At 41.7% G+C, this 26595-nt stretch overlaps 1 protein-coding gene across 1 annotated transcript in view; it reads right to left on the reverse strand.

Annotated features, from left to right (window-relative positions):
- Window positions 1–26595, reverse strand: part of ABCC3 (ATP binding cassette subfamily C member 3) — a 109874-nt gene that overhangs the window by 35983 nt on the left and 47296 nt on the right. The window contains exons 6-14 of the mRNA XM_054976234.1: window positions 26440–26501; window positions 22508–22639; window positions 16980–17198; window positions 15088–15265; window positions 9988–10149; window positions 8163–8255; window positions 5222–5425; window positions 2600–2746; window positions 1383–1470 (exon numbers count right to left, since the gene is read on the reverse strand). Coding sequence (XP_054832209.1) covers window positions 1383–1470; window positions 2600–2746; window positions 5222–5425; window positions 8163–8255; window positions 9988–10149; window positions 15088–15265; window positions 16980–17198; window positions 22508–22639; window positions 26440–26501 — 1285 coding nt within the window. The remainder of the gene's footprint in view (window positions 1–1382; window positions 1471–2599; window positions 2747–5221; window positions 5426–8162; window positions 8256–9987; window positions 10150–15087; window positions 15266–16979; window positions 17199–22507; window positions 22640–26439; window positions 26502–26595) is intronic.

Below are 26595 nucleotides of genomic sequence, written 5' to 3' on the forward strand. Positions count from 1 at the left end.
CACTGCAGCTGAGAATACTCCCCCCCAATGCTACTCCTAGGTCACAGGGGACCCTGAAACAGCATGAGTGATGCATTGTGGTTTGAAATATGAGGGGAAAGGCAAGGAAGTCACACTCCATGGACAAAAGAATACCCACCTATGGAAATGCCTACACTGGATCCAAGCCCATACTTCTTGGATGGCATCTGTATGGCATCTCTGAAGATGCGTGGACTCAGAAAATTATAGTCAGTTACTATGCATTTCCTTAAATTATATTAGAAATGGTTGAGTTTCAAATGATCATCCCTGGTACAATTTGTTGTCATCTACTTAAACCTTTACAAATGGAATGTGTGAAATCGGGCAAACAAATCTGAAGAACAGGATTGTTTGGCAAGATGACCAAACGTTCCTGAGCCAGCAAGTGATGTATCACCTCCTCTTTTCTTTAGCACATTCACCATGCCCCTTGTCACAACGTGTGAATAGGACTGCAAACAAAGATACATCTTCTGAGGGAAATAGCCAAAAGCCTCTGCACCTGTCTAAAATTCTAGTTCCCATTTTGATGACTCGCAAGCTGAAGCTGTGGACAATGTCAAAGTAGTAACAACAACAACAGCAACATTCGATTTATATACCGCCCTTCAGGACAACTTAACACCCACTCAGAGCAGTTTACACAGTGTGTTATTATTTTCCTCACGACAATCACCCTGTGAGGTGAGTGGGGCTGAGAGAGCTAGAAGCTGTGATTGACCAAAGTCACCCAGCTGGCTTCAAGTGGAGGAGTGAGGAATCCAACCCGGTTCTCCAGATTAGAGTCCTGCGCTCTTAACCACTACACCAAACTGCCTCTAAAAGCACCAAAGTACAGTGCTTGATATGAAAATTCTGTCTGCTGTGTTTGACACAAGCATGGCTGATGAACATATGCAAGCTATTAGCTGATGGTAGTGTCATTCCATGCATTTATGAAATAGCCCTTAGTAGTTAAGTTCTGCCTAGCTGCATTGTGCAGGGGGCTAGACTAGATAACAACATTCGACTTATATACCACTCTTCAGGGCAATTTAACACCCACTCAGAGCGGTTTACAAAGTGCGTTATTATTTTCCTCACAACAATCACCCTGTGAGGTGAGTGGGGCTGAGAGAGCTAGAAGCTGTGACTGACCCAAGGTCACCCAGCTGGTTTCAAGTGAAGGAGTGGGAAATCAAACCCGGTTCTCAAGATTAGAGTCCTGCCACTCTTAACCACTACACCAAACTAGCTCTAGAGGTCCCTTCCAACCCTATGATTCTATGATTCTTTAGATGATGTGATCTAGCACCACCATACCGACAGTCTTTTCTGCCCACTCTCTCTGCTACACGCCCCCACATCAGCATTTTTACCTGGAGCAATCAACTTGTTTTCCACAGAGCTTGGATCAAGTTCATCATGTGACAAGAAATGCTGGATCCTCTTCAAGGAAACACTTGTCTAAGGAACAAAATGCTCATTTTATTCATTCTCTGTCATGAGAAGTAGATAACAGTTTGTGCATTCACTTTACACAGATTAGAGTTAACAACTAGCTCTCCTGATGCAAGACCATTACCATACTATTTCTCCTCTAACGGGCAACAGCTAATCCACGTCAATTAAGAGTTCACCCAGGAAGTAAGGAATTGGATCAACACTGAGGCCCAAATAAGAAGTGTCAGATGCCAACTTGCTTGTGTAAACCCAGTATAAAGCAGGGGTTAGAGAAGAAGTCTCAGACTTTTAGAGCAAAGCAGGCACGTGAGTGGGGGGTGCTAAACTTTCTATACCCGACTTATATCTTTGAGGTTCTCTCCCCGCTGCTAAGCCACAATATCAGAGTTTATTTAGGAGACAAACGTAAGGGCGGGGGGGGGGGAACTGAAAGGAATGTGAAGCATAGGGAAGGCTCAGCTCCCATCACTGATGTTGCAAAATAATACAGTCCAGTAGTACCTTTAAGACTAACCAAATTCATTGTAGCATAAGCTTTCGAGAACGACAGCTCTCTTTGTCAGAGAGAGTCCAGTAAATAGTAAAGAGTCCAGTGCTGCTGGACTCTTTACTATTTTGCAACTACAGACTAACATGGCTAACTCCTCTGGATCCATCACTGATGTATCCCTTTTAGTTAAAAAAAAATCATATCACCCAGTACTCACTTTATACATGACACAAATAAGTTCAAGCCCAGTCATATCTATATCCTCCAAGCATGTAGGAGTAGTGTACGTGGTTCTGCCCTCCTCTATGTTATTGTTGCAGTAGCCCTGTGAAGTAGGTTAGGCTTTGTGTTTGTGTGCATGTATAGGTGAGGGAGGGAGGGAGGGAGAAACAGAGAGAGACTGTGTGCGTGCATGCATACATGCACATGAGACTGATCCAAGATCCCCCACGGAATAAACTGTGTATTTGAACTCAGGTTTCCCCTGTCGTAGCCTTACAGTCTGTAGTATACATTGGCTCTCCAACAAGTCCGCTAATATTTCACCTTGTTTGGCTGAGATACCTAGCCATATGCTTGACCTACAAAGTCCTGATTGCTTTCAATGGTTTTTTTTTTTTTAAAGCCTGGCGACAACCTTACCTGTGCAATATTGCTAATGACCTGGGGGAGCATGCTGAGTGGGAACCTCAGAATATTAAACAAGGAAAGAGATACGAAGGCTTTCTCTGCATCGAGGATATTTTTTTCACCCACGGTGACATAAACAGCAAATGTGGTCAGGGCAACCTGGAAATATAAGAATAAAGCGACATCCTTTACCGGATGAATGAACAATTGCTTAGATTATTTGTTATGCTAGTGTGGTATAGAAAAAGACAGCTTGGTGGGGTGCCTCAGAAATACAAATGGGATACAAAGAAATAAAAATAATCAAGCCGCTAAATGTTTGCATGTTGCAACAACATAGTATTCTGCTACAACAAATCTAGAGACTATAAGGAGAAATAGGAAAGCCTTGCCTCAGTTCTTCCCATTTGGGGCTTTACCAAGTCAGTTTCCCCATCTCCTCCTTTAACAGCCAAGTTGTCCCCTGCAGCATGCTCAGTATTTATCAGGCCTTTGGAAGGGGAAGGTATTTTTCATGCACAAAGTAGCATTCTTGTAGATTCCTGAGAAGTCCTCCAAGTAGGACCCACTTCACTGCCCTACTGACAGGCAGTTACCCTCAAGCTTGCCACTGAAAGGAATGACACAGCATTGGACTGACTTCTATGGATCTTACATATATAACGAGACAATGAGATCTAGATTCTTCCAGGAAAGATCTGACAGGGAGCAATTTAGGCCCAAACTACACGTGACAAATGACACAGGTTGGACTCTTGTCAGCTTCCCTCAAGTTTTGATGGGAAATGGAGGCAGCTTGGCAGAATGTTGGACAAGTGACAGTTGAAAAGTCCATTGGACAGCAGTCGGTGAGCCAAGCTGCAAGACCAGGATGCCTACATTTCCCATCAAAACTTGAGGGAAGCTGACAAGTGTCCAACCTGTGTCATTCGTCACTTGTAGCTTGGCCCAGAGTCAGTTAGGTTTTGAAGGTTGAGAGTTTTACAGGTGGAAGCTCTGAATGAGAGAAAAGAGTTATTTATAATCCGCCTTTCTCATGGAGACTCAAGGCAGGTTACATAGTGTAAGTCGATGCAGTCAAAGGGATGGACCATCCACTAAGCAAAAGGTTAGGATCCAGAAATGGAACCAAGCTGAAACAAAGCATAAATATTAACATTGCATAAAAAACAATGAAGAAGTTACATAATAGGATAGGATATAGCGACAGAGTAGTATACAGAGTAGTATACTCCAAAGCCTTTTTCTCATTAAAGTATTCTTCCCAAAACAGTTTTGTTAGAAGAAAGCCTTGTTACCTTAGTAAAAACGACACTGAATAATTCAGTGCAGGCCCTGCTCAGAGGAGCAAAGCTGTCACGGCAGAACATAGGAGGAGAGGCAGTCCCACAGATATGAGGGCCTGTGGTCATGAAGGGCTTTCTGTGCAATAGCCAATATCTTGAATTGAATTCAGTAACTGATGGGCAGCCAACGGACTACAGAATGGGACTTCTATGCATGCTCTTCCTAGCTCCTGATGATAACCAAACTGTATGCCGAAAGAGCGAGACACTCGCAAGTGGATGGAAAACAATCAATAATCCACATATACAAAACTTATTATACTAGTAAGTCAATGAATACCATTAGTAACTCAAATCAAATTTATTATTACGGTCATAGACCAGCAAGCAAAATACAATACATAGTAAAAATTATGGGTAAGTAAAACAGCAGGATATTAAAACAGTATAGTAAAATGACACATTAAAATTATTTTATAACCCAATACTACGTAAAACTTGGAGAATACCATTAGTAAATATCACAACATGAGCAGAGAGTTTATACACATTCCATCGTGGACAACGTACCTGTTGGAAAGAACAGCAAGGTTATCATTCAAAATTTTGGGATTGGATTTACGTGCATGGACTCACTTGTCCTTTTTGACTTTGTCCACACAGAAGAGACACTGATTAATGTTGTGATATTTACTAATAGTATTCATTGACTTATTAGAATAATAAGTTTTGTATATGTGGATTATTGATTGTTTTCCATCCACGACTATAAAACACAGAAAATCGGTCGGACTTTTTTGTTTTTCACTGGAAACTTACTTGTTGGATGTTTTCCTTATTGCGACTTTTCTGTGATTTATAGTCGTTCTCCACTGGAAGCTTACCTGTTGGATGTCTTCCTGAATGCGACTGCTCTGTGATTTACTGTATTATCCAGTGTTGTTGCTTATGTATGTTTTTCATTGTCTTTGATTTCTTTGACTTATTGATTCTGCTGGGAGTTATATTCTCCAATACACTGCTCTGATTTTGTTATTTTATTTTGTCATTACCCCACTCATGTGTATTCTCTCTTGTTGTATAATAAAGCTATCAGATGGGGCAGTGACTATACTGATCACACAGCATGGAAGGTAGGAGGGTGCCTATTTATAACTTCCATGGGATTTGGGACAGGAATGAAAGTGGAAGTGTGGCTTTTTAAAATTGAAAGGTTTTATTTCCGATGGAAACAGTGAATATAAACCGCATGGCCTTTTACAGGTTTTCTCCCCGCCACCAACAAGTTGCAGGGATTACCCTGCCATGACACAGGCAGCTCCTCTACACAAGGCACAACACAACTTACCAGAAATGGTGCGCTAACCCATGCAAATGTTGACAAAGAATTGAGGTAGGCTGCCTTTTTCAAGACCCTGAGTTCATTTTTCCGTATCTCCAGAACTTTCTCTGCAAAGGATGGTTCCCAAGCATACAGCTTCAGCACCTTTATTCCATTGAGAATTTCATTCATCAGCTTAATGCGGGAGTCTTTGTATTGCATCTGTTCCACCTAAATGATTTAAAAGATCATTAGCTACAATGCCTAAACTGACAACTTGTACTATGAACTTTCCCGGTGTTTGGATCTCCAGGAGGAAAAAAATAAATAAAGCAAGAAGAACTACGAAATAGCACCTCCACTGCTGTGCATGTATAACAATGCCTATATAGCACTGAAGACAGAAAAGTTTGTTACAAAGGTATGTTTTTATGGTCTAGGTCTACAGAGGGTAAATTGTAGTAACAAACATTATGAAATATCAACAACACTATTCAGTATAGTTTTGTGCTTGCTGTTCATCTTGAAAATGGAAAAAGAAGTAGAGATCTTGCTTTGTATGCAGAAGGTCCCAAGTTCACTCCCCTTGGAAAGAACTATGCCCAAGAGCTTGGAGAACTGCTGTTACTTAGGGTAGACAATACAGGGGTAGAGGGAGCCAGGATAAGCCACCATTTATTATAATACAAGTACATGTCATAAGAACCCCCACACACACCAGTTTTATTTGGACTCTCTTCCACCATTGGCCTCAGGCTGCTTGCAAGGATAGTTTTTAAATATGTTTAAACAGGGGTCATTTCATAGAAAAAGAGCTGGAGGAACTTATTAGCATAACTCATTAGCATATGTCACACCCCTTGCCATCACCGGAAGTGTGTCATTAGCATAACTGATTTGCATGTGCCACACCCCCTGACATCACCTATCCTGGCTCTTTTGGACTCAATCCTGGCCATTCAGTGCCGAAACAGGGCCCAAAATGGCAAAAAGTGGCTGAAAATAGCTGAAAAGGGGCCCAAAATGGTCAGGATCGGGCTGCTGCTGAGCAGGAGAGTGATCCACCACCCATCAGAGGCCTGATCCGGGCTGTTTCAGCCCCAATCCAGGCCAAAACAGGCCCCAAATGGCTGAGAGTCAGGTGGGCAGGGCCACCGGTCATGTGACCTCTTTGGAGAACTGCCGGAACTGCGTTCCTGTGTGTTCCCCCTCGAAATGAGCCCTGTGTTTAATGTAATGTGTGAGAAACAAAACTTTCAGTCATTAGATTCTCTTCTGGTTTCCTCCAACACAATGATCCAAAAAATGAACAGCGGTGTTTCCACATTGCAAAAGTGAATGGTAATATTTGCACATAAGGCACAAATAGCATTATGAGGCAAATACAGGTATGGAATGCCATGTTTGTCTCATAACATAAAGTTTTGCTCTAAGAAAGTATGCAGAATTATATCCTCATGGGCCTTTCTGGAGCAAAATGCAACAGAAAAAGCTATCTGCAGTATCACAGGTATTATATTAAAGATTTTTTTTTTACTCTTTTGCAGTTTGCCATTTGTTTGTATTTTAAATCCCTTCTGAAAAATATAGGACTTTTTTGTGCCTTTAGCATATTTAGGCAAACTTTCACCTTGTGCCATTTGCGAAACACTCTTAGTTTCTCTTGCTGATTGATTACTGTATGTTGCAATTAGGATAGTTATTGCCAACCTCCAGGTGGGTCCCAAAGATATCCTAGATTTACAACGGACCTCCAGACTACAGAGATTAGTAATCCTGGAGAAAATGGTGGATTTGGACGGTGGACTCTATGAAATTATACCTGACTGAGGCCTCTCTTCTCCCCAGGCTCTATCTCCAAATCTCCAGGATTTTCCTCACCCAGAGATGGCAACCATAACAGTCACAGAGAAACCTATTAAGGAGTTTGTAGAGGTGGAACAGATAGCCTCCTGATCCCTTCGGGAGCTACACTTCTAACATTCAAGCCTATGCAAATACAACGATGCAGCAATTTATCTTTTCCAAAACCTACAGAAATGACTCTTCATGGCTATTGCACGTTCTCAGATTAAAATCGACCTTGCGCAATGCAACATCCTTTTGTATCTACAGAAAATTAGAACATAAGATAAGCCATGTTGGATCAGGCCAATGGCCCATCCAGTCCAACACTGTGTGTCACACAGTGGCCAAAAAACCCAGGTGTCCTCAGGAGGTCTGCCACTGGGGAAGGGACACTAGAAGCCCTCCCGCTGATTGCCCCCCCGCCCCAAACACCAAGAATACAGAGCATCACTGCCCTAGACAGAGAGTTCCATCTATACCCTGTGGCTAATAGATGTTTGCATCTATGCATGGGAATCAGAAAGACCAACAGTGGAACTAAAACATCAAGGTACAACATTTGCAAAGGGCCACAAAAAAACCCATAAAATCTGTTTTCATCCATTCAGGATGATCAACAAGGAGAGTGACTGCTAAGCCTCTTTAGCATACAACCACCGGGCTCCAGCACCGCTTCCTTCCAGTCTCCGGGCAAAGCCTCCAGTCATGCTCCTTCCATTCAGGACAAGCACAGAACCAGCAAAGAGGAAGCACTAACCAAGTTGTATAAAGAAACTTTTCTGCTACCTCTACACTGAGAAGAGGGGTTGAACTGGGAGGTATACACGAAAAGGCTATTTAGAATCAGGGCCAGGCAGGAGGCAAAGGAGAATTATGACCACGGCAGAAGATAAACAGGACTGTATCAAGGATGAGGAACAAGAATTTGATGCAGGTAAACTGTCAGGAAAGGGATACATTTAAGAAAAGGCAGAGAGGGCCAATGACAGGTGCAAAGAAGCAGAGCTTTCTACATAGCAATCAAATGGCTATTGCTTAGTATACCAAAGTTCTTCCTCCTCCTTCTCTTTGCAAGGGGGACTCAGCCAAGCAATAAAAGGCATGGTTAGATTTCACCTACCTGAAGTGCTCTGGTTTTCATAGCAATGGCAGCATTGAATGGAATGAGTAAGACCATCACGGCAACTCCTGCCAGCACGGAAGGTCCTAAAGCCTTCACAGGATGAAAAGCACATCAATCTTTTCTGTTCTTGTGCACTTAGCATTTTATAAAGCTGGAAATGTTAATTGTCCATTCTCTGATATGACAAGCAGGGCTTTTTTTCAGCAGGAACGTGGTGGAACGGAGTTCTGGAACCTCTTGAAAATGGTCACATGGCTGGTGGCCCCGCCCCCTGATCTCCAGACAGAGGGGAGTTGAGATTGCTCTCTGCACCGGCAATCTAAACTCCCCTCTGTCTGGAGATCAGGGGGCGGGGCCACCAGCCATGTGATGATTTTCTCCGAGGGCAACCCACCGAGTTCCACCACCTCTTTTCCCAGAAAAAAAGCCCTGATGGCAAGCAATAACAAAATAATTTTCAAGTGGAACCTAGGTCAGTTTTGCACACTCGCTTGAGCTTCCCCCCTCCCTCATGTAGAGGCACACATACTGAAAATGAGGAAAGTGTGGAAGAAGTGAGATTTTTTAAAAAAAACCAACATGAGGTTTTGCAGCAACCTCATACATAAAAAATCAGATGATGGTTACTGACACCTAACACTATTTACCCGAGACCAAATGTAGGTCTTCATTCCAAGATACCCTAGTTATGGCTCTTTAAATGTAAATATACCTATACTGATAAATCAAGATGGGTAGCTGTATTAGTCTGTCTGTAACAGTGGAAAAGAGCAAGAGTCCATTCACACCTATAATACTAACAAAATTTGTGGTAGGGTAGGAGCTTTTGTGAGTCACAGCTCACTTCTTCAGATACCAGGTGACTCATGAAAGCTCCTACCCTACCACAAATTTTGTTAGTATTATAGGTGCTACTGGACTCCTGCTCTTTTCCATACCTGTACTGAACGTGGAAATCAAAAGAAAAACAATGGATGAGTTATCTTTTTGTGCTTCTGATTTGTCACTTACTTGTGGGCCTTCGCATGAGGAGTGCTGAGTCTCTGTCAACAGCTGGGCTCCTCAATAAAGGCTGAATCACACATTACAAAGTCCATGTGGCAGACATAAGCACTTCAGGTCAGACATACTTCTGGATTTCCAGGCTGGTAGATCTTGGATTAGGAGGACCATGGCATACAGGCAGAAAAGGATCAAGCCGTTCCCCATGAGGAGGGAGCCACTGGGGGAACCAATATGTACTGATGACTATGCGCAAGTTTCCCCAAAGAGAAATAGTGTCTTCTGGGGTCATTTCAGGTTGAGAAAATGGTGTGGGAAAAGTAGGCTTAAATACCCTCTCCTTGTGTGCCATGGTCCCGATCCAAATTGGACCCACCCATGCTTGGCAGCAGAGTTCCCAGAATGCAGCTCCAGGAACCCAACTGTTGACAGTCTGCCTGTCTGCCACATGAACTTAGTAAAACATGAACTGGCCCATTGTCTAGAGTTCTGTTGGGAGCAAGCAGCTGGCTGCATTCAAATGTCCAGTTGAACCATGGTTAAACAAAAATATGCATTAACCCAGTTTCTGTTAGTCTTCTGTGTGGGCCTGCTCCTTCCTTCTGACATGGATTGGAAGGAGGCATGAGTGATTTAAGACTCGCTCTGGTTACCCATGACACATGGCATGTGACTTAATCAGCTAATTTCTTCCCCCACAAACCACAGTTTTTAACTAGGGTTTAATTCTATTTTTAGGATCCCACAAGCTGAGTCAGACTTTAATTTAATCGTTCCACATTACGCCAAAGGGCAGAGAAGAAACAAAGAGGTTTTATACCTGCCAGAGAAAATATAAAGCAAGGCAAATCTGGAGAGGGGCAGACCACAACATGTTTAAAAAGGTCGTCAAATCCATGAATCTCTGAGCATCCACGGACATCAGGTTGACAATTTCTCCAACAGTTGAGGAGCGCTTTGCTGAGTTGGTGATGACTAAAGACTGAAGAGACAGTGAGAATCTCATTTAATTAGACTTACTTTGCTTACCCCATACACTATTTCAGCATAGCATACAGTGGCCCCTTCTGCTCTCTGTGACAATTTGGATTATTATATGCAATCTTCTATTATCAATTTGAGGAGCAAAAATATCCTCTGCTTTAAGGCTGCTATACACATTTACTTTTTGTTTTCAAACTCTAAGGGCCACAAAAGCAAGAAAATAAAAGATAATTCTATCTTGGTGACAGCTCTTACGCATTTCAGACCCTGCTGGGCTTGTATATTGTTAGTACTTCATTAGTAATATTTGATGTAATGTAGCACACTGATCATGAGCTAGCTGACTTCGGTTCTCTGTCTAAGCCCAGCCAGGAATTCACAAGGTGACCTCAGGCACATCACGTGTCTTTTAATTGTCCTAACTACTTCATGAGGATAACAGTGGACTGCCAAACAGCACTATATGTTCCCCAGAGGGTGCTCCACTCAGCAAATAGACATCTATTGGTGATCCCTGGCCCCAATGAAGTTCGCCTTGCCTCAACAAAGACAAGAGCCTTCTCGGTCCAGCCACCAACTTGGTGGAACTCTCAATCTGAAGAGAGCTGGACCCAGCAGGATTTGCTACCATTCTCCCTGGCCGGTAAGATAGAGAAGTTCCATCAGGCATATGGTGGTTAGGGCAGACGAGCCATCCAATTGGCCTCCTGCCATGGGGGGGGCAAATGCCCCCTGGTTCTGCTGCTTATCAACTAGCCACCCTGCCCCACAGATTTGCTGATACTGGAGGGTAGTGTAATATATGTGCACTGCCGTTTTAATTAATTGTTACTGATGTTTTTATATTTTTATGTTACCCTGTTGATTTTATTCTTGGTTGTGATCCGCTCGGAGCCTGTTTGCGGGGGAAACCAGAATATAAATCAAATCAAATCAATCAATCAATGTTTGCAAATTATGTATTTATTTATTTACTATATTTAAAATCCACCTTTCTCGCTGAGAATCAGAGCAGATTACACTACAGAAATTGATACAATCATTATTAGGAGACATCTCATGAGCCATGCCTTGGGAGTAGTATTATCAAAATCTGAACGAGCATAGCATATTAGGCATGATTCAGAGTGTGGGCATAATGAATGAAAAAAGCTATTACATTAGTAGAAAACAATGAAGCAGGCGACAACAGGGTAATATATGCAGCAATTCGATAATATGCCCGATACATAGTTCTTTCCCCTTTATAAAGCACCTTCCTAACTGTTCTGTTATAGTATAACCCTAGATCCAGAGGAGTTAGCCGTGTTAGTCTGTAGTAGCAAAATCAAAAAGAGTCCAGTAACACCTTTAAGACTAACCAATTTTATTGTAGCATAAGCTTTCGAGAACCACGTTCTCTTCGTCAGATGCATGGAGGGCAGAAGGAAACTGGCCAAATATAGAGGAGGAGGGGGGAAGCGGGGGAGGAGGAGAGGGGGGATGTAAACAATTCCTTTAATATGGAGATGCAGACAGCTCCTTTTGGTGTGGGGATCAGTTTGCTTGTGTAAAGTTTCAAAGGAGTTTGCCGTGTTAGTCTGTAGTAGCAAAATCAAAAAGAGTTCAGCAGCACTGCAGCACAAGCCCTCGATAACCCTATTATCTTTACAGAAAAGTGCTCTTGACAACTCTGTTTTACATAGCTTTTAATATTTGACATTTGCTAGAAAAATGCTAAGTGTTGTTGTTGTTGTTGTTGTTAACAGATAGCACGAGCACTGCAGCCTTAACTTTACATGATGATGTAAAGAAGAAAATCACAGAAACATGGTCTTCCATATAAGAAAGTTTTAAATTTAGAATTCCTTTCAGAAAACTCATACGAAGAACTGATTTCCATGTTACCAAAAGAACATGCAAGCTACTTTAAGTCATTCTATGGCACCACTGTTATGGAAGCTGTTGTGCAACAGTTTATCTTGTAAGCGTCTCTACAACCTTTTAGCAAAGATGCATCAAAACCTAGTGGCAATCCATTGAAAGGGTAAAAGGGAGAGTGCTTCTGCTATACATTGTGCTGATGATATATTATGCACTCATTTGAGTACACATACATAAGCAAACTCATGGGCGGTATGATCTTGCCTATGTTGCAAGAGACTTGACAACTTGCAAAACATCTGAGTCATCAGATGGTTTAGCACAAAGAATTAGTATTTGAGGATTTCACAAACGGCTGTAGTGGAGATACTGAGCATACAGCTACGAGCATGCAAGTATATATGCACGTTGTGGTTAAACATCCCAAACATCCCAACATGATGTATGTGCATACAACTCTATTCAAATACTGTTCATTCAAGAAGTATTTTCAATTGCCACATACAAAGAGGTTTGACTTCTTTTTTAAAAATCAAATCGATATAAAATGTATGATGGTAAATTATTGTTCATCATCAATTAGATGCCTTCGTATTGCACAAACTAAGCCCTCCATATATCTACCCAGAAGATGATTTTACATCTTCAAAATTTTTGAAACGGTTAAAGAGTGGTTAAAGAGTTGCAGGACTGTTCTTGTGACGTCGCCCACCCAAGTACTGGATAACCAACCCTAGCTAAGGAAAGAGCACAAATAAGTAATAATGCTGGCACTGAGGAAATGCAGGTACAGGGCAATTGGTTGCCTGGGTGTGATCAAACCAGAGATCTGGGCTGAGGATTAGAGTGAAAGATACTTAAGTATTGACAAATTAATGGGACAAGCAAGGAGCAGCTCAGGTATGTCTGGAATGTGAAATATCTAGAAGTATTTATAAATACCCTGTAAATGTCAGAACACTAAGATGTAACTTGAAATTATGTATGCATCAGTTGAGATAAGGCTTTTGCAGTTGCCTGAAGTACACTGTCCAGAAATTGCACTAATTATAAATATTAATATCACCCACATCTCCAAGGAAGAGGTTTTTCTATTTCATTTGCTTTTTAAAAAGCTTTGTTAGAAAAATAACTGTTGCTAAAATGTCACCAGTATCAGCGCTAATGGATGCAGGTGACCAGCCACATTCCCAGGTGCGGGTCACAAAGTTCTTGACCATAGTTGTTAAAATGTTCCCATTTCAGAATTGCAGCTAGATCGCCCGCTTCAGGCGCCTGCTTCCAAGATGGTGGCGGCTGCCGGCAAGGTGAGGCAGGACATGCCGCCCCCAGGCAGGTATGGCCCTATCGGCTACAAGAGGCACATGCCCTGGCAGGGGCTCTCAGGCTATATAGCCTGTTTGCCATTGGAATCAGGACTACGATTTACAGCTATTATAAAATGATCAAGTGGAACCGGGAACCGCTATTGAGAATTTAGAAACGCGGATTGCACTGACCCCCCTTTCTGATGGCTGAGGACGACCGAAGGGTACTGCGCATCTTACGGCAGAACTTTGAAGAGGAGGCCAAGATCATGAAGGACGTTCCAGGATGGACAGTGGCCGAGTCTCGCTTCCAAACCGAGCGCTGGGTGCCCTCCACCCCGGATGAACTGTACTACTTGTACCCACAGAGCAAGCTGGACAATGCCAAATTCGGTTGTCAGTTTTACACATGAGCAGGAGAGGGCTGTATGGAAGTGGCCCCTCTCACCTTCCAAAAATAGGATATTTGTTAATAAAATACTGACAGAAAAAAAAATTGCAGCTAGATTTTGCCTTACTCAGTCTAATATATTTCTTGAATGCTTATATGGGAACAGGCCAGGGACTACTTCTAGGGTTTAAGCTGATAAACCTATATGTAGTGAAAATCCCTATTTTTTAATTTAAAATGTTTGCCATTGTTATGTAAATCCTAAAGGATTCATTAATAATAGGTATTTTCAGGCATCCCCAATCTTGCTCTAGTTTAGCACAATTCCAAACTACTCCAAGACTGATATGATGCTGTCTATATGTACTCTGCTTACCAACTAAATGACAAAAATGCATCAAGATCATTGTTTTACGGTTGACATGTCCTAGCATGCAGTGTTTGGTTGATATTTTGCTGAGTGCACTTGGAGCATGAAGAAAACCATTGTTCAATATCATTTATATGTCTGTGACCACTGGGGTCATTGCAAAACGGGGAAATAAATTTTAGGCTTGCAGCTCTGTCCAATATACAAATTCAAACACAAAACCAACACCATCAAACAATAACACCATTAGAGGACTGGCTAGCCTATTTAATGTTAGAGAAGATGGCCTCTGTTAACACGTAACCACACTTTGTACGAAATGAGTTAAACAATGGACTAATTCAGGCATTGCAAAAGCATCTGCACATAATGGCACGCACTTCTGTCAATGGGATTACTTTTCAGAGATAAGATCGTAAACCAAATCCTTGCACATCTCCTTGCAGAAGGGGCACGCTAACTTAGTTTTGAATAATTTGCCCAACAATCTGACAGCATGCTTTATTTGTTTAAAAAAGAAGAGACAGCCATAAGCAGGTATTTGTTTGGGAAATATCCATTTAGGGGTGAAATGGTAGTTCCAGTAATTGATGTACACCTTCCTCCTACACACACATACTGCCTAGTTACCCAGTAGGTAAAGGTAAAGGTAGTCCCCTGTGCAACCACCGAGTCATTACTGACCCATGGGGGGATGTCGCATCACAACATTTTCTTGGCAGACTTTTTACGGGGTAGTTTGCCATTGCCTTCCCCAGTCATCTACACTTTACCTCCAGGAAACTGGGTACTCATTTTACCGACCTCAGAAGGATGGAAGGCTGAGTCAACCTTGAGTCGGCTACCTGAACCTGGCTTCCGCCGGGATCGATCTCAAGTCGTGAGCAGAGCTTGGACTGCAGTACTGCAGCTTACCACTCTGCGCCACGGGGCTCTTCTAGTTACCCAGTCCTGATTATGACAATTCCTGCCACAAACTGATGCAAAACAGTCTCCTGTTCTTACCTTTCTGTAGATCATCCCTATGATGCCAGTTCTCAGCCTCATGCCGGTAACAAAGCAATACTGGAAGTGCTGGTGAAGGATTAGAGTCAGCAGCATGGCAGAGAAAAACATCGAAGCCGCAATCACATACCCCCACCATAAAGGGGCATTTTTATCCTTAATGAATCTTATTAAAATGCTGTTTAAGCACAAAGAAAGAGAGAAAGAAAGACAAAATTAGCAAACCCCTGAAAAAAAACCCTCAACACAGAGATCAATGGGACAGACCCACAGCTGTTTACCTAATTAATTTGGTATTAGAATACTCATTGATTTTTGAGGATGTTTATGTGCTATTGAACTAGTTGCCTGTCTTTTTGGAGTCTAGCCTATGGTTAACAAAAATGGACCTTTTGTGCCCTTAATGTAGCTACTCATATTACAGCACTGATGTAATAGGCCCACCTTCCATAATTTAATGGATCGAAGAATCACATTTTTATCAATGAGTGATTCCGCACATGTTGGATAATCCTCTTTATAGATAACTTGGAACGGATTTTTTTGTGTGCGGAACAAAAAATCCACCTCAAACAGTTGATAAAGTGCATTGAAAGTGCATTATCCAACGTGTGCGGAATCAGCCACTATTTGAATGTATGACATATGGACAACAATTGCATATGGACTTATTTTTAGACATTTGGAAACCTTTTATAGATGCTTATGTACAGACCTTGCCACTATCATTGTCCTGTTTTCACTTCTATTTTGTATGAGGTTTGTTTTAATTATTAAAAATAAAAAACACAGCTGTTTACCTCATCAAAATAGCATAACTTCCTTAGCACCCATTCAAATAATTTTTTGAACGCTTGTCAGATTTGGGCTTTATTTGGGGGTCATTTCAAAACGACAAGATTAAAGGCCTTCTTAAATGTCACATACTATTAAAGTAAAAATCACTTCACTGTGGAGATAGAACAGCACCGTGAAAGAAGACCAGCCTCCAGGATGTGCCAACTGCTTTACAGCAACCAATTCCTACTCTCCAAAGCAGGCTGCCCCACCCCATACCCAACCAAAGGTCTACTATCTACAAAAAAAACCCAGTTGTTGCTACCATCTCAGTGTTTAAAGAGGATGCTGAAAACACTACAGATTTACTTTAAAAAGAAAAAATAAAGCGGCACCAGTGTATGGAGGAGGGGGCGCTGGCAGGGGGACTGTGGCAGGAAACGACAAGGAAACCTGCCGTGTGGAAGGCCTACTGCCACAGTGTTGTCTCATAGATCCAGAGGAGTTAGCCGTGTTAGTCTGTAGTAGCAAACTAGAGAAGAGTCCAGTAGCACCTTTAAGACTAACCAACTTTACTGTAGCATAAGTTTTTGAGAACCACAGTTCTCTTCGTCAGATGTACTGTCTCAGCAGCTGCAGCAGCAATGGGGAAACCACACAAGCCTGTCCCTCTGAAGAAAATATCATTAACTGAGAATGGTAAAGAAACGTGGTGTGAGGAGAATATCACACGATTTAGTCACGCTAAGAACATGACGGTGTTGGAGCCTCCTATGGAGTGCTTCTGTATGAAACTAGAAGTATAGAAAAGAGTGCTTGAGAAAGGTGTGATGTATTTTCCTGGCAACATCACTCCTTCCACTTTAAGGACTGTTATTATTACCCTCTGAAGATCCCTATACCTGCCATGCAAATAGTCAAGGAATCAGAACAGACTACTCATAGCTAGCTAGTATGGACGGGGTACAACACATTTGGACACAGAAGAGCTTGAATCAACGGCAAACATGCATTGATATTCCTTAAACTATCATCTCCTATCAATCTTGCAAATTTCTAGAGAGGGAATCAAAATTATTTTATACATGAAAAATTACAGTGAAAGTGGAACCTACCTTAACAACTGGGGATTGACGAAAGACAAGAGATCCTGGATTAATTTGTAGAAAGAACCAATTAAGAAGTAAGGGCCAAAAGTCCTGAGTAAGGCTTTGAGAAAAGAAGGCTCTTTCTGCTTTTTGTTACTGCTCAATAGGATTTCTGTTTCCTCCAGCCCGTCACCAATATTGTTCATCACATTTTTAGGGGTTTTGGTGTAGGATACCTCTTTTTTCCTAAGACAATGGAACACATCCGTTGAAAAGGAGAACTTTGTTAAGAACACTGACAGTATCTTTCAGCTAAGATAGTAGAATGGGTCCACAGGTCTTTAAGTCTCAAATTCAGTCAACCTGGGCCATCTTACTGTTCAAAATTTCTCATCAGTTGGTGACAGACCTTTGGCTATGGAGTTGCCATTTTGTCTCCCAAAATCAAGGAGTTATTTAGCTCTAAAAAACCCTCCAAACACCACCAAGCCTGTCAGTTCCAGTTTCGGAAGCATTAATTGTGTTAAAACCGTACTGCATTTAATTATGTTAGAGCAGCATATTTCAATTGTGTTGACATAAGGCAGCAGATTTCACCGATTTCACAAATGGTCCCAAAATAGTCATGAATGTTGAAATATTATGACTGCAGTCACTGTAGCCAACATGTTCAGCTATAAAAATGCATACTCTAACCTGTCAGAGCACTTGATTGATGCTGTACTAGCCAGTTACTGTGGCAATAATTATAAAGATTAAAAGATTTTTAATTAAACCCTTGACATAAAGCAATATTCTAAAACCTGGGCTAAGGAAAACATAAAAAAATTTCTGCTTCTGAGAATTTCCTCTTCTAAATTACCTGTTTGCTCAATAGAGCATCAACATCCCAAGAGTCAAAGGTTTTTATTTTATGTAGTGGCAAACCTTTGAAGCTATCTTGTTGAGTTCCTTTTTAATTAAAAAAAAACTGTACAAATACATGCCACACTCCTCTGTATGCTCCAATATTTTCCCATAATTATTTTAATTAATTCTTGGTTTACACAATTTAACTGTCCCTCCTACCAGACTTAAAGCTGCAGTGGACATTTGAGGGGTTAGACTCTCCCAATGTCAAGCTTTATATTTAAAAAGTGCCTAGGGTTTTTTTTTCTTATTAAGATAAACTGGATTCATACTTGTATGCCTGTTCAATAACATCTTATCTGCATATTATTTCCTTCTTTCTCATTTGCTTTCTATCCCCTTACTGTTAACAGCAGCAAGAATAAGCACAGGGCAGAAAATCTTAATGAGATATATATTCTTTTAGGGTGGCCTCCTCTGTGTGCAATGGGTAAACTGCTCCCCAGAGGTAAATTGGATCACAGAAAGGTGATGAGGTTAGGAGAAAAATGCATGTCCTTTCTCATTCAGCCTTTTTTTTTTAACGTTATTCATTGAAAGCCATCTTGTAGCAACTTGCAAGAAAGAACATGTGCTACTGAGCATCCATGGTTGTTTCCACACGTCCCGGCATAGCGCTGAACAAATGCAACGAGGGCATCCTCTTGGTATGATTTCTGATGTCATCGTGCCACGAAAACAGGATAGTGGCATGATGATGTCAGAAATCGCACCAGGAATTCACCCTCACTGCGTTTGTTTAGCACTATGCCAGGACGTGTGGAAATGATTCACGTTGTATTACAAGACATTCTATACAGGGCTACCTCTGAAAATGGCTCAGAAACTTCAGCGAGAGCAGACTGCAGCCATTGATATGTTAACAGGAGCTCACTGCAATGAGCATACAACACTTAATCTCTTGCAACTATACTGGCTCCCAGTTTGTTTCTGGGCTCAAAATAAATGCTAGTTTTAAACTTTAAAACCCCCAAATCAGTGATCCCCAACATAGAGCCTATGAACTCCAGGGTGCATGTCAATGTGCTTTCTGACACCCGTTTTTGTCTTCCTCAAAGCATGTTCTCCAAAGCCAAGAGCCAGTCCTCTCTTGCTCCCATCTCAGTGGAGGAGGAGGTGCTTCAGAAGAACCTGGGGGGCATTACCTTTTTCCCTGCAGGGAACATCCATTCAGAAACATCTGCCTCCCTCACAGGAAGATGATTGGCTTGGAATCTCTCAACATCTTTTGATTGGCTCCTGACAGTTTGTGGTGGCACCCACTAACTTTTCTCATAATTCTAGGAGTGCCCACAGGCTCAACAAGGTTGGGGAACCCAGCCCTAAATAGTCCTAAATATGTACATGATAGACCACCTCCATCCACATATACCTGCCCATACCCTGAGATTATCCAAGGAAGCATTGCTGCAGGAACCCACAATTGAAGAGGTACATTTGTTGGTGACTCATACAAGGGCCTTTTCAGTGGCAATCCCCTGGCTTTTGGAGCTCCCTCCCAAGAAATTATGCTTGCCCCCCTCACTACAGGCCCTCTGAAGCAGTTGAAGACTTTAAAAAAAAATTCTGAATGACTTTCAAAATTAGATTCCTACACTGATTTGTGTATGAAACTCTTACTGTCTTAATGGCTTGAATTTTTACATTATATTTACTATGATCATATCTGGGACTTATATGGTTATTGTGAGCCAGCTTGAGCATTTTTAAAGGAAAGACAGCATATAAATATTATAAATAAACCAAATCTGTGGTGAAAAAATAAAATATTGGGTATGGCCTAGATCAGACCTGAGAACAGACTGGAAATGTGTCACCAAGGACAATTATCCACCAAAATAATCTGCACTTGCAGTATGTTGATAATACTGGCTTGAAATATTTGTGACACTCTGATAAGCCTGTTTGATAAAACCTTGGATACAGTTTCTTGTTTGCTTCGTGACGGCCCCAGAACATTTTTTTAAAGTTAGATAAAACTTTTGTTTTCTTGTTGCTTGATGACTACAGAATTACACATTTGTGCGTTGATAAAGCCGGCAGATTTCATACATTACACATTTGCCTTTGTTATTTAAAAAACAACAACAACAGAACACAAACGCAAAAAGAGCAGTTGCTGAGCAATATGGAGTTCTTTAAAACTTTGCAGCTGACTGCAACACCCACTCATTGCTCAGTGCTGCCAAAAATACTGTTATAAGAAAGCAGATACCATCCAAGGAAAACTTATACAAGGCATGGCCAGAAGAAGCAAAGTAAAGCCCCTGTGTTGAGAAGCTTAGCAATAAAGGAGGAAATGGTACCAAGGCCCACTTGTTATTTCCTATCTTTAAAATGTTGCTATGGAGAGATGTTTTGTTTGTCTGAAGCTTAAGGCAGGAGAAGAGTTAATAAAGACAGGTAATTTTATTCCCAGACTAGGTTAGTTAGGGTGAGAGTCCTTGCCAAATTATCATACTTTTGAATAGCAAGAGATAACTTTTCTGTATAGCTCATACAGATGATAGCTCCTACACTTTATATCTGGCACTGCAGCACATTACCAGTGTGCAGAGACAAAACAGATACCTTTTTGCCATGGGTTCACATTAGTTTCAGGTGTTCATAAAAATGGGCAGCACCATCCAGGAAGCTTCGGATTTTCCCAAGTGAGAGATTCGGGAAACCTCTGAAAATTTAAGTAGACTCTCTCTCTCTCTCTCACACACACACACACACACACACAATTTGCAAGAATAACTGTACTCCTACGTGAAGGGTGTCTGTAACCAAAGCAATGTGGTTGTGAAAACAAGTGTACTCTCTGTAAGAATCACCATGATGTATTTTTCTTTGTATTTCTCCAGTCAGTTAGTATGAAGCTACAGATTCAGGGATGTTAGCTAGATTGCCTCCTGGTGACAACTATTTCTTCCTGGGTCAACAGCAAGTAGCTACACAGCATTATACCAACATGAAAATCTCTCTTTCATCTGTACACTAATAATTTAAAGAAGTACTTATCTCAAACTCTTGCTTAAGTTGACAGTTCTGTTTAAAGTATAATGTGGAGAAAATCTAGTTCCCTCTCCAAAAAGACACACACCAGCAAAGCTGTGTGTAATGCGCAATCACACGGCACAAGTATGGGATTTGATGTTGGGCGAGTAGAGTCACGCATCTTGAGAATCTTAGCTTTCTTCTTTCTCTTCCCCTTCTTCAGAGTATAACTCTGGAGCTAGGCTTCAAACTGTGTGAACAGCAGCTGATGAAATTTCAGAAACCAGAGACAAGTGGGATTTCCAGTGGTCAGGAGGATGTTTACCTCAGAGGCCTAAAGAAGGGAGGGAATTGGAATACCAGCCATCCTTCAAACTGAACCTCTCTCCTGCCCCATTCCTTGCAGGTAATCTTTTAAAGCCCAAGCTGGCCCAGTGGCATGAGCCTATAGAGAAAGCCAAAGGGATCATAGCCTGAGGGTCATTGCCTGGAGCCAGGAGAAACATCTTTTGGGAAAGGGAGAGGAAAGGGTCAGGGCCATATTAATCCATGGCCGGGCCCCTAGGCTTTCAGGTATTTCAGGCCCCCTCCAACACTTCAATCTTTCACCCCACTACAGCTGACAGCCTGACCCTGGTACGGAAGGTACTAGACTACAGTACATAGCCCTATATCTATTTTGAGGGTCTTCTGAAGAATTCTTTTCATAATTTTTAAAGTATTTTTATTGCACAAGTAGAACTCTTCAGGAAAGCACATTTTGGGGGTATAATTGCTCAATACTGTAATATTTTGAAGTGAATAAAATTTTATTATTTATTAAGAATATATAATTTATGGATAGGGTTGCCAGGTGCCCGCTGGGTGGCGGGAAAACTTGCGAGGATTTGCCCCCTTATCTGCTGATCGCTGAGCGATCGGCGGGAGGGGGCAAACTCCCAGAGCATGTCCGCCACTGGCACGCACCTCAGGAGCACGTGCCATGAGTGCGCTCCCACCCCTCACGCTGGCCACAGAAGCATCCCTGAACTCCGATCTGGCCCCAAACCGGCCAAATCGGAGCATGGGAGTGCTCCCACAGCCGGCGCGATGACGTCACTTACAGAAGTGACGTCACCACGCACTTGGTGGAAGTGATTTCATCACGCTGCTACCAGAGCGCGAGTGCTCTGACATGCGCAGGGATAAGTTCCAGGCCCCTATCCTCCCGCTGAGAGGATGGAGGGACCTGACAACCCTATTTATGGATAATTGTTTTAATATAAGAGACAATTTGTTTCACTTCAATAAGGAAGCAGTTAATTACCTTGTTAGAAGTTATATAAGAGAATCAATTAATTGAAATTTATGTGGGGGTGTGCCTCAGCAAAAAGAATTGACGGGCCCCTAGTCCTTGAGGAGCCCCTAGGCTTCGGCCTAGTCAGCCTTATGAATAATACAGCCCTGGAAAGGGGTGGGTGGGGCAAGTCCTGCCCGACAATCCAAAGTCTTTTTTCTTTTCCTGTTTTTGCGTCATACACTGTTTTGGGTACTTATTGGGAAGAAAAAGCAGCATAAAATGCTCAAATACCATTTTGATTTCTTTTTGAACACAGAATAATGCTCTATTTATTCATAAAATCAAAAATATAAGATATGCTCATTTAAAGATAAAGTTAACTTACTGTTGCACTTCTTGCTTTAGTTTATCCCATTCCTTCTGGAGCTTCTGTACTATTATTTCAGATCTGTCATCCTCATTCAAAGACCATAAATCTTTCTCTTCAAGAGGCCTTTTATACCCCTGGATTGCCATACTGTATTGCAGAAGAAAAACCAGATAACTCCGAATCCATTTGGCCAGTTCAGCCTGTCCGAGGCCAGACTTACATGCTATAGTGAATACACGGCTGTGCCAACAGGCAGCAACCACTTGTGTAATTCCCACCTCTCCATTCTGCATTATTAAGATGCCTACTTGTGCCCCAGTGTCATGCAGTTTCTTGCCACATGTCACTCTCTGCCATTAGTGTTGTAGGATGAAAATGAATAATGCGGTGAAATTTTAAAAAAAAATGACCTAACAGCTCCTGAATATGTATTTCTGGTCTGACTGCAAGTACAAAAAGATAGTAATGTGTGCTAAGAAGTACTTAAGAACATAAGAAGCACCCTTCTAGATCCGATCAGTGGTTCATCTAGTCTAGCATCCTGTTGTACACAGCACAGCAGCCAACCAGTTACTGTAGAGAGCCAAGAAATAGCACACAAAAGCCAAGGCCTATGTCGGATGCCGCCTCCCACCACTGGTATTCAGAGGTTTGCTGGCTCTGAGGTTCCCTTTAGTCGTCATAGCTAGCAGCCATTGATGGGTTTTTCTCCATGAAACTGCCAAATCCCCCCTGAAATCCATCTATAAAAAACCTAAGAGCAGCCCAGCTGGATCCGACCACATTAGATGATCTTCATTATGGGCACGGATGAGTCAAGCCTGTAATCTTGCTTGCTTATGGACTCACCAACTTGCCCACAAATTACAGTTCAGCCTCAGCAAATAGGAAATAACAGTTACCCACAATTGCATAGCAATGCCAGGACAAACAGTCCAGATAAGTTATCAAGGAGGGTATTTTTAAAAATCACATAAACAAAGTCTAATTTAACAGAAGCAAATTAGTTTCAATATGTTACCTCTAACTCTTTGGATACCTCTCAGTTTCTTATGGAATTCTGGAGCTTTCACAGACGGAATGATATGATGTTGATATGTATGATATGTATGTTGTAATGATATGTATGTTGAATGATATGTATGTTGTAAGCTCCTTTGGATATAGTTATGGAGATACAAGACATGTTTGAAAGAAAGAAAGAAAGAAAGAAAGAAAGAAAGAAAGAAAGAAAGAAAGAAAGAAAGAAAGAAAGAAAGAAAGAAAGAAAACGAACGAACGAACGAACGAACGAACGAACGAACGAACACTGGACTACATCTTTGTACTAAACCCATTCACAGTGCAGTCCTAGGCAGAGTGACACCCTTCTATATCCATGGGCGTATAAAGGTATCTCTCTCCTTAGTACTGCACTGTTAGCGTCATGTTGCATTGACTGGGGCAGTTCAAAATACTTTTATTCTATGGCATTGTAAAGTTTCTTGATGCCTCCATTGTTGCTGAGAGTCAGTTTGGTGCAGAGGTTAAGAGTGGCAGGACTCTAATCTGGAGAACCAGGTTTGATTCCCAACTCCTCCACTTGAAGCCTGCTGGGTGGCCTTGGGTCAGTCACAGCTCCTTGGAGCTCTCTCAGCCCCACCCACCTCACAGGGTGATTGTCGTAAGGATAACAACAACATACTTTGTAAACTGCTCTGAGTGGGCATTAAGTTGTCCTGAAGGGGGGTATACAAATTGAACATTATTATTATTATATTATTATTGTCTAACCTGAAATCACTCCCAGCTGCTTTGCTGTTGCCTCTTGTATCATCTTGTAATTCTTCTTAATCTTTAGTCTGTTCCACTAATTTACTGGCAAAGGGCACCAGCTCCCAATTCCTTGGTGGTTTCCCTTGCATACTTCATTTATCATATATATGATACCCAAAAGCAGAACACGGCTTAGCAGCTGATCCCTCATGATACTCAACCCCTTTTCTGCAAATTCTTTTGGCTTCCCCCCTCCCCACAAGGCAAGAAGTTCACCACCTACGTCAGTGCAACTGCTGCTGTCAGTGATGTTGAATTACTCTCTCTTCCCCTCCTGCCCTCCCCTAGCAACCTGAAGAAACTTGGGATCTGGCTCCAAGTGCTACAAGCCAACCCATCTTTTTTTAACCGGAGGAATTAGGACAAAATGATTTACTTCCTGGTCTGAAATTTGCATTTTGAATCCTTGTAGAACAACTACCCAAGCATTAGCAGCAGTAGTCTGGAGGTAAATTGTAATTCCAGGAGAACTCCAAGCATCACCTGGAGGTTGGCAACCCTCTATCATACTGCATGTTTGCTCCAAAGAGTTCACCCATGAATTCTGTATTTTATATCTGCCCTCACATAATAGAAGAATGGAGGGATAACCTTTAAAAAAAACACCACTGTGGGCTCATTGAAAGCCCCAACTAACAGATGCCCACGACATAAGCTCAACTGTGATCTTCACAACACTGATCTGTTTTGCAGGTTTTAAAAAGGGGCACTTTCCTAGTAACACAAGATTGCAGTTGTGATAGCTGTTATTTCTCTGGAATGGCAACTACTCCCTCACTCCTCCCCCCACACCTAATTTAGAAAAGGTACTAAAAAAAGAAGCAGCATCAACACCTGAAACAAATTCAGCAATTTTAAACGGTACTTCTACTGAGGCTTTCCTTATGCTTATAAAGTTCATATTTTTCCCCAAATGGCAAAACAGCCACCTTTAAACAATGGTTCTCTGGGAGCTTAAGGCTGGCACGGATGCAATTCTTCAAGTCACACACAAGACCCATGTTTCTTTTCTTGCTGCACAGCAGTGATAATAAAACCCCCCTGTAAAATATGGCTTCGACAGGAAATGAAACCTGAACCTTAATGGCCCATCCACACACCACTGTGCAAGTTATCCATAGTGTAGGGCACTATCTGAAAGCTTAAGATGAAGCACACAATATCACATCTATAATTTTGCCATATTTTCCTCACTACAGTTTTGAAAGGCAGTTTATACTGTGGTTCCTTTCCCACCACTCACACATGTACACGTTGATGGGATCTATTTTTATTCAAAAGGAAGTCCAACTGATTACAGTGAGTTTTTCTTCCATGTAAGCACATCTTAATCTTTTCCTATATTTTACCTCTACCTCAACAGGCATATCATATTTTGAGGGAGAGGGCTGAGAGACAGAACGAATGTGACAAAGAATGGTTGAATTGGACAGGAATGTAGCTAAGCAACCAAGAGCGTAAGGGGGACCTCTTATGCTAGCAGCACTCTGTTTTCTATCAGCAACATAGAGGTTGATTAATATAGTATTGTCTGCTCTGACAGGAAACAGCTTTTCAGGATCTAAGGCAAAGTAGGGTGTTTCCTGACAACTGCTACCTGACACCTGGTCTACACATGATAGAATGGCCTGTACCACTTCATACTGAAGGAGAACAGGTCACATTAAAAAAGAATCCCTACAAATAAAATAATTAGCACATAAGGGATAAAAGTTATAGCCCAGCCTTTTGCATACTTGTTGGTTTTCCACTTACAGGGAATTATTACTGTAGGGGACCTTTGAGAAATGTGACTGCCCTTCCTGCAGTCTGAGAGGCTCCAGTCCCTTCTACCACTTCAGTGCCCTGCCACCACTTGACTATGCCACATGTGTTGGCAGGCCCTCAGATTTTTAAGTGGAGATGCCAAGGATCTTTCTCTCTCATCCCGCCGAGACACTGCATTTGCCCTCCAAAATGCCTCTTTTGACCGATAGCAGCTTTCTAGGACTTCAGGCAGAAAAAGGGCTTTCCTCCCCAAACATGAGATCTTTTTATCCATCAAGGACTGAACTTTGGACCAGCTGTCTTCAAAGCATGGGCTAGGCTATTCAATTATGAGATCACAAAAAACCTTAGAAGAACATACTTACCCAGTGAACCACCAAAATGTCAACTTTGAAAGAAAGCTGGAATTTAACTCTGGACAAGGATTCTACAATAAAAGTTCAAAAAACAAAAAAAGAATTTTTAATCCAAGAATTTTTGTGTGTGAAAAGGTTGTTTTGAAAGCTCACCGTCACCTGAAA

Source organism: Eublepharis macularius, chromosome 4 (genome assembly GCF_028583425.1).
Source record: "Eublepharis macularius isolate TG4126 chromosome 4, MPM_Emac_v1.0, whole genome shotgun sequence".
Classification (NCBI taxonomy): Eukaryota; Metazoa; Chordata; class Lepidosauria; order Squamata; family Eublepharidae; genus Eublepharis; species Eublepharis macularius.